At 35.5% G+C, this 9630-nt stretch overlaps 1 protein-coding gene across 13 annotated transcripts in view; it reads left to right on the plus strand.

The window, feature by feature from the left end:
• LOC108974917 (disks large 1 tumor suppressor protein) overlaps positions 1-5940 on the plus strand; it is a 105263-nt gene extending 99323 nt beyond the window's left edge. For all 13 annotated transcript variants that reach the window (XM_018943031.1, XM_018943027.1, XM_018943035.1 and 10 more), the window contains 4 exons: positions 1367-1516; positions 1603-1885; positions 5248-5339; positions 5414-5940. In XM_018943031.1, coding sequence (XP_018798576.1) covers positions 1367-1516; positions 1603-1885; positions 5248-5339; positions 5414-5520 — 632 coding nt within the window. In that variant the 3' untranslated portion in view covers positions 5521-5940. The remainder of the gene's footprint in view (positions 1-1366; positions 1517-1602; positions 1886-5247; positions 5340-5413) is intronic.
• Positions 5941-9630: the final 3690 nt, after the last annotated feature.

Genomic DNA, 9630 nt, shown 5'->3' on the forward strand with positions numbered 1-9630 from the left:
AAAAAAAAATAAATAAAAAAAAAATTGATCTTTTGAAAATTCACTCTGGATGTCGGGTCAGCAAATTACCTTTATCTCCGAAGATAAATTGGTTTTTTTTTAAATCGTCGTGTAGACATGTTCTTGAAAACATTGAAAAAATAAAAACAATTTTTTTCTAAACAAGATTACCTCCTTAAGCAATGTTTTAGTTCCGCAGCATGTTGTTTGATTATTTATTTCGTTATTACTTACAGTTTATTAATGAAGGTATATTGTAAAAAAAAACTGAAATAAATTATGAATTCGCTAGATTGACACATAGAACCCTGGAGATGACGCTGAACAGAATACATAATTCGTTAACTTGTTAAATAAATAGAGTTTTCTGTTTAAAAAATATAGAGATAAGAGTAATTGGTTACTTTCCACATGAAAGTATGGAATATATTTTATTGTTTAGAAAGTTTAAATAATAACCGCACAGGGATTATTAAATATACAAACATTACTCTTAACTATTTTTGTTAATTATAAATAAGTCTCAAAATCTATTGCTGTCTGTCCGTTAGCCATTAATTACTTTGAGGGTATACATATAAGCCTGTATATAAACTATTGTACGCTTAAACATTTGTACATACATACTTAAATTACTGTTAATGTGTGTGTGTACCTGCCTCGCCCGTAGAACTCAATTTGTGCCTTTTTGTTTCTGCTATTTTTTATTTCTCCGCTGAACTTTAGTTAAGAACTCGAATTGTAAATTGTTTTAGTGAAAAAAAAAATAAAGTAATATTGTTTTTTGTCCCTCGTTTGCGCTTTGTTGTGTCTGTCGCCTTGTGTTTTTCTGTTCCGCCAATTACAACTACAAAGAAATTATTAGTAGCCGCTCTTAAAAAAGTTTAGTTGATTTGAGTTTGTAATGTAAATGCGAAAATTTTTTACTGATGATTGAAAATAAATAAATTCATTAATTAAAAATTAATATTTTCTAGCAAAACAGTGAATGCAAGAAACTCCAAAAGTACATTTGAAAATAAATAAATAAAAAAAAGAAAAAAAAAAATTATGCTCTGCAAGCGTCAGTGCATTCCCAAAAATGTTGGTAGGGCAGATAATTCGCTAATAATTTAGTAATTCTTTGCCGTAAATAAATATTTATAAGATTAATTAACTTAAAATATATTTACAAATATATAATATCTATATGCATATATACTTATATAATAAATATTATTTAATCAATTTGAACCGTTAATGAGAAATGTCAATTGCATATTTTGCATTGCATTGAAAACATCTTTTTTTTTTTTTGTTTTTGTTTCGTTCGCAACTTCCATACTTCATTACCGTCATGACATCCCGTTTTATGCATATTTTACAGCATCCGAAGAGAATGTGCTCTCGTACGAGGCCGTACAACGGTTATCCATTAACTATACACGACCGGTAATTGTGCTCGGCCCGTTGAAGGATCGCATCAATGATGACTTGATATCGGAGTATCCCGAGAAGTTTGGCTCCTGTGTGCCACGTGAGTGTAGCGCAAAATACATATAATACTCTTACAACAACAATGAAAAAGACAATAAATATTATAATATTAACTTTCCATTGCAGACACGACTCGGCCGAAGCGTGATTACGAGGTGGATGGTCGTGATTATCATTTTGTTTCGTCACGTGAGCAAATGGAACGCGATATACAAAATCATCTGTTCATCGAAGCGGGCCAATACAATGATAACCTCTATGGCACATCGGTGGCGAGCGTACGCGAGGTTGCGGAGAAGGGTAAACACTGCATTTTAGATGTCTCGGGCAATGCCATTAAGCGGTTGCAAGTCGCTCAACTATATCCAATTGCTATATTTATCAAACCGAAATCGGTGGACTCAATAATGTAAGTTTCGAAATTTTAAATCTATTAACGGTATTTACGAGTTAGTACCAGAGAGTTTAGATTTCAAGATTTCCTACTTTTTTGAAGAAAGAAAAAAACACAGAAACTTCAAGTTTAATGAGGAATGATTACTACCTTTCGAATGAACATTCTTTGGAATTTATTTTTTGTAGATTATCTCTTTTAAATGTTGGGCGCGGCTAAGTCTTAAATGGTCCATCAGTTGAGTCAAATTTTCGATGCTTCGTTCGATGTCGGTAATTAGCGAATGACACACGTGATGTTTTGCTCCAATGACTGAATCGAAGCGGGATTGTCCGCATATTCCCACAGGAATCATTCCCTCTAATACCACTCGATCTTGGTGGCTAATCGACAGGCCGAAAACGTGAATTTATCTGTTCACCGAAGTGTTCTCCCAATAAATCCATTCATTGATGCGAAGTGTGGGAAGTGGCGCCGTCTTCTTGAAACCAAATGTCGCCGAGATCACGAACTTAAATTTGAGGCATCAAATAGTCGTTTATCATGTCGTTACAATGGTCGCCATTGACGATTACGTTCTCGCCGTTATCATTTTTGAAACTATGGATAGATGATTCCACCGGATCCAATCAATTTAGGTTGGTCTACGTCCCAAACGCGAAAATTTCACTTGTTCTTGGAGTGTCGAGAGCTTTTTTATGTTCAGTTTTTGACGTACTAACTAAGGTTAAAGTTTTCTACTTTAACGATACAAAGTCTGGTAGAGTATTCCAGAAATTGGAATTGATGACCGTCCTTGTAGGAATCTCTAGGTACTGTGCCCAAAAAATAGGGTGACATTGTATTTATTTTGAAAATTCTTTATTTATTCTTCCAAATCAATTTCATCCCCTTCAAAGTAATCCCCTCCTGATGCAATAAACTTATGCCAACGGATTTTCCAATTTTCGAAACACTGGTTGTAGTCACTTTCCGGGATGGCCTTCAGTTCCGTCTTCGCTGCGGCTTGAATCTCCTCTATCGTATAAAAACGGTGTCCCCGGAGCGGTCTTTTGAGCTTGGTGAACAGACAGAAGTCGCACGGCGCCAGATCAGGTGAATACGGTGGTTGCGGAACGATATGGGTTGAGTTTTTGGCGAAATGATCACGAATTACGTGGGCAGTATGGAATGCTGCATTATCGTGGTGTAAAAACCAAGAATTGTCTTTCCGCAATTCCGGCCCTTTTAGGCGGATAGCGTTACGCAAACGACGCATAACGTTCAAATAATATTCCTTGTTGACCGTTTGACCGGTTGGAAGGAATTCATAAAGCACAACACCACGATAATCGAAGAAAACAGTCAACATGACTTTGGCGCGATTTTTTTTGGTCTCGACTCTCTTTTGGCACGATATTCGCTCGATTGATCGATTGTTTCGGGGTCGTAAGCGTGGATCCAAGTCTCATCTCCAATTATAATGCGTTACATGACACCCTGATAGTCGGAAAGCATCGTTTCACACACTTCAACGCGACGCCTTTTTTCCAAAAAATGCAATGCTTTCGGTACCAGTCGAGATTTGACGCGCCTGAAGCGCAAAACATTCTTCAAAATGGTATTGGCGGAGCCTTTCGATATGCCAACTTCATCAGCAAGGTCTCTAATTGTTAATCGACGGTTTTTTAACACCAAATCTTTGATTTGTTGAACATGAGCTTCGTCGGTTGAGGTTGATGGTCGCCCTGGACGCTCTTCGTCTTCGACACGTTCACGGCCGGCTTGGAACTCACTATACCACTTGTAAACATTTTTTTTTTAGACATAGCCTTATCACCAAAGGCTTTCTGCACCATCCTCAACGTATTCGCAGCAGAAAATTGATTCCGTAAACAAAATTTAATGCAAATTCTTTGCTCAACAAATTTCGACATCGCAAAAAACGAAAAACTCACTCACAAAACGACACGTATCTCAAACAGTAATGAATATTTTGACATGAAATTTGGACTAAATGTGACTGACAGTACTACCAACCTAGTATATTCTAGTATATTCTAATTATCGCATCGGACGGTATTGTTGTGATCGTAACTGTTATACAGGCCCTGTGTGGGTGACAAGGCGTAAGTTAGTTGTCGTCAAACTCATCTAACGGATGGCTTAGGAAGTCTGCTAGGGATAAGGAAGGAAGTCAGTGAAGAAGTAGTTGAGAGAGATCTGTGTCCCATTTATCGAATGGAACCTCCATACAGTAGTTTTGTGCTTTCTTGTAAACACAATCAGATGCGTTTGCTCTGAGTTCAAGCCCAAACCCGCTTGCGATGCCCAATTGTGGACTGTGTAGAGAGCGGTTCATAATACTGAAATGGTTTGTAGACACCTAGATGACAATGTCGTCCGCATAGGCCACTATCTTAGGGGACTTGCTTTCTAAATCTTTAAAAGCTTACTCACCACTAATGTCCATAGAAGCTGAGTCTTCCTTGGTCATTTTAGCGTCGTTCCATTGTACTCTTATCCGTATAGAGGTCAAAAAGCTTCTGATCCAGCGTTGTATAACTCGATCAACACCTATGGACTGGATATTGTTCAGAATAGATTCCGTAGAGACGTTGTTCAACGGTCCAGAAATGTCCAGGAACGCTCTAAGAGCGTATTCCTTATATTCAATAACCCTTTCCATATTAAATACCATTGTATCGAATGCAGTCTCTACTTATCTACCCTTTGTATAGGCGTGATGCGCCTTGGACAAGCTCCTGGAGGGTGATGCGGTCCTAATTTGTGTGTCCATGATTTTCTCTAGCATTTTCAGCAAGTTAACCTAAATTCCTTTGAGTATGTCGGGTTGTTTTTACCTACCTTCGGGGTGAAAACTACCCTCGCCTCTCTCAATGAGTGGAGCACACAGCTGAACTTCTTGCATCCCCTAAAATTCGCGTTCAGCCCCTGCACGAGTAGACACGGGCTGCCCAGATCGTATGATGGCCGTTAGCATCAACGTCTCCCAATCATGTGGTATATAGTAGAATGCAAAGAGTAGAGACTCATCCTTGGCACCCTTCACTGCCAGACTAAAAACTTAGACCTAAAAAAGTTTGGTGAGACTCTGGCACACATGCCATCAATTACTTTGCCCAATGTGAACATCGTGATGGGAATTGCCACTGTTGGGTTGAGCAGGCTTCGAGCGGAGGAGAAGCCGATCCCCTCCACCTTCGGTACACATAATTAATTCTTCTTAACCTCGCTCGGTTAAATTCCGATCGCTGAGATAATTCATAGTAAATTTTTTCTGACCTGGAGGAAGTGTAGAGGGTTCGTAGTCCTTTAGAACTTCGAGGTATATTTTATTTCGCTACAATCAAAAAAATGTTCTTATATGCTTCCAGGGAAATGAATCGACGCATGACGGAAGAGCAAGCGAAGAAAACTTACGAACGTGCGATTAAAATGGAACAAGAGTTCGGCGAATACTTCACAGGTTTGTTCTAACCGCTTAGATAACCATAAATAATATGTAAACAATAATTATTATGTATAAACCGTTCGGTGTAGGAGTGGTCCAAGGCGACACCATCGAAGAGATCTACAGTAAAGTCAAAGCGATGATCTGGTCACAATCGGGACCAATCATTTGGGTACCATCCAAAGAATCTCTATGACCAACAGCCACGACGACATGGACACTGCCGCCTCGAGTACGCTGTCGACCAGTCTCGAGATCAACAACAAATCAACATCAACAGCAAACGCACTGATTTTGAACGACATTGATGGAACACGATGTCGCCAACAACGACCAACACACACACACACACACACACACACACACAACTCGTAACCGAAACGCAGCCGATGATTCACGTGGATACGTTATACAAATGAGCTAAAGCAAGCGCATACAAAATAGTGGACAGACACACACACACACGCGGCATACAATCTTCAATCTTCGCAGCATCATGTCACACCCACGCGCAAAATGTCACCAGCCTTAAGCAAATATATGCCAGCTAAAAGCAAACGAGGTCTATCAGATTTTGTTGCCGCAATATGGCTGGTGTTTCAGTCTGCACTGTCAATGCGTGTGTGTGTGTGTTTAAGTGGTTGCCTATTTGCAGTCGGTTGCTTACGTCGTTGGTGCGACCGCGCGTTTTGAAGAAAAAAGTGGAGAAAATATGAAACTAAAAACACTATAGAAGAAATGTGTTGTAGCTAATAAAGAGAAAACAACAAAAACAAATAATAATAATAATAATGAATAGGCATAAGTCAGGCTGCGACTACTCTACTACATATATATTGATAATGATGATGATGATGGTGCATTTGTTGTTTGTTTGTTACCGCTAGCAATTAAAAAGAAATTCGATAATCGTTTAACACATATATATGTGTGTATATATGTATAAATATACAGCTGCATATATAAAAGTATATATATATATACTTAATATAAATAATTAGTAACGAAGCAGATATTTAATAAAATTGTAATGCATATGAGTACACACACGCTCCACATATACATATATAAAGAAATTGAAAATTCTACACGCATACATACATATATAAATACCGACGTACATCCATAACTACTTGCATATATCATACACAAAAACAATAATAAAAATAATAAAAAATCAATTGCATAAAGAGCAGCAACTAGAAATAGCGCAAAGTAATGAAAATGCAAGCGCAAGCAAAAGCATGTAATAAATGCCGAACACAAAGTAAATAAGTTAAAATTATAACCAGTGCCGATGAACAAACTCGCTTACATATGTACAATAGGCAATGCAGCAATGACTAAAAGCCGTTGAAGTGAAGTTGAAGTTGAAGAAAAATAGCGAAAAATGGCGTGCGAAGCGAATTAGCAAGACCTAACCTAAAAATTGCAAAGTTAAATTTGAGAAATGCGTAGTTAAAGTGACAAAAATTTAAGAATTGTTTTATTAACGTTATAACGTACAATAATTTATTTATATTACATATAAATATATATCTATATACAAATATATACAAAAAGGTTATATGCAGAAAAACAAATTAAGTAAAGTAAAGCAGAATTGTTAAATGCAGTGTATGTTGAAAAAATAACTGTATTTGTCATAAACAATAGTATGTAGCAGCAAAATGCAACAAAACTACAACAAAATATTTTATGTAATAATTACGCATATAATTTTTTATTATTTACTCTTAGTGTTAACAACAAATTTTACTTTCCTACAAACTGTCACAATTTGTGTTGTTATTGTCTCAACGCTAGTGTAGCAACAATAATAACAACTATGTACTGAAAAGCAAGAGAGAAAAAACAGTGCAGAAAAATAATTTTGTGTTTTTATGTGCTGCAACGTAAATATTTTGTATGTATTGTATGCCGCTAAAATAGTTTTCTTCGAGTTAAAAAATGGCTACTTGACTTTTACGACACACTGTAAGCGTGCAAACTGCAATTTTGTTGTTGTTGCATGCATAAGGCTCATAATTTATTTATCATTTATTTGTATTTGTATTTGTAATGCCCAGTTGGTTATATATTTTGAAAGGAAAAGAATTTACAACAACAACATTACTTTAAGCCTTGTAAATGTGCTCATGCAAAGAGGCATTGTCAAAATAGTGAGGTTAAATTCGAATATGCTACTTAACTACATACACTCACACAGACATACATATGTACGTAAATCAAGCTATATTACTTTTATTTATAATTTACAATTTACCTTACGCCGTTTTAGGAGTTTACGTTAAACTTTTGGACACTCACGACAACCATGTAACTGTTTACTTTATTATTTTTAGGTTAAATTACAATTTAATTTAAGCATATTTTACATTTTTGTTGTAAAGCTGTCACTGACAACCAACCAACTCGGCGGCTAGCATTGTTTTCACAGTTGTTTAATCCTTTAACAACTGTTTGCCTCTCCGTAAAGGGTCGAGGACAAGCTGCCGCACACAGCAGTGGTTGTTGTTAATTGTGCCGCAGTTAAGCATGTTTGTGTAAAATCCAACAGTTTCAAACCCCATTAGTCCTATGCATACTACTATTATATACAAGAACAACTACAACAACAAATACTATTATAATATAAATAATTAGCTACTCCGCTACACTACTTATTGTTACAGTATGTGTGTGTGTGTGTAATGTTAATGTTTCTTTCTCATTCTAGTTAAATATTATCTTTGTCTTACTTTTTAATTATAATTATTTTTATTTAAAAAACTATTGTACAAGTTATTACAAGCATATATAGTGCGTACTCAACATACATGCATACTTAATAGCAAAACACAAAACACAACTACAAAAAACATAAAAAAAAACAAAGAAAATTAAGCAGAATATGCAAACTTAACAATAACAAGAACAAAAAAACATACTTTTTTTCAACGAATATCTAAACTAAAATGCGTTAAGTGCAAGAACAAGAGCGTAAACAATAATACAGAATTTAAGTAAACAATTTAACTTAATTAAATCGTTTCATTTTTATTCAAAAAATAAAAAAACACAATATTGTTTTATTTGCTTTTTTAACAAGTAGTATATTTTGATTTCAAATACACAGTTAGTAGTTAAATATAAAAGAAATGTGCACTAAATTGCCTCCAACAGCACCTTCAAAAGCTAGACAATACACTTAACTTGTATCTAACTTAATATACACCAGTTCGCAATTTTGCAAACAAATTTTTAAGCGGAATTTTCTATTTTATACTCTTCAAAACAGAACTCTACATATTCCAGGCGAGTTTTACTTTATATACCGCCACAATTTTTAAGACGCCTATATACAGTTAGCTAGCCAAAAATCTGCACTTTCATTTGACACCTGTTTCATTGAAATCGGTTGAGATTTGTCCGAGTTATGCTTAAAAACGTTTAAACAGCTTATTCGTTAACAAAAGCAGCTAATTTAGCCGAGACACAAACCGCACGTGGTCGCATGCGATTTTGTGGCGTTTACAATTTTGCCGGTATGCACCAGGCGCGCAGCAGTGCCAAGTAGGTGGCGGCTGCAAAAATATGTCGAAAATTGTAGCATGCTTTTAGGCGTCATATGAGAGCTGTACGGAAATTTGCTATTCGTACTGTACTCCATAGTATATTACTATATCGTGCAGCTTTTTAAGCATAACTTGCGTTTTCCTGCACGGATTTTGCTGATTTAAACGGTAAATCAAAGGACATGACAACATGAATTGATTTATAATATTAATAATTTCTAGGAATATAGTGACCATGTATTTTTCATGAAATTGTGCCGGAAACAATAAAAGCAACGAAAATATGAATATTTTCTTAAATTCACCATTTCTAAATGAAACAACAAGTTTTGCTTTTAAATGCATTTCATGCATTTATTTCAATATACATATATTTTTTATCTTAATTTTGATAGGAGTTGTTAATGAATTTTTTAATGTAAATTTTCTTAGAGTTGTTCTGACAACAATTTAAAGCCATACTTACCTGTGACATTAAAGTATTGCCGAAAATTTTCCATTACGTTGATTCCATAGCACGGTGCAACAGCATGGCACCGCTGTTGCTAAATATATTGGTTTTAAGTATATTAAATGCTGCAAGAATTCTAAAGAAGGACTTTATTTTGAGTTATGACCCGGTTGATATGGCTACTGCCATCTTTATGTAAGCATCCATCTATTTAATATTATACAATGTACATTTGCTTTTTATTACATTTCTCAAATTTATATTTTTTATTTCTTATTTAATTCTTTCTTAAATTTAT

The sequence above is a fragment of the Bactrocera latifrons genome, unplaced genomic scaffold (genome assembly GCF_001853355.1).
Source record: "Bactrocera latifrons isolate USDA-ARS-PBARC rearing strain unplaced genomic scaffold, ASM185335v1 scaffold_6, whole genome shotgun sequence".
NCBI classification, from domain to species: domain Eukaryota; kingdom Metazoa; phylum Arthropoda; class Insecta; order Diptera; family Tephritidae; genus Bactrocera; species Bactrocera latifrons.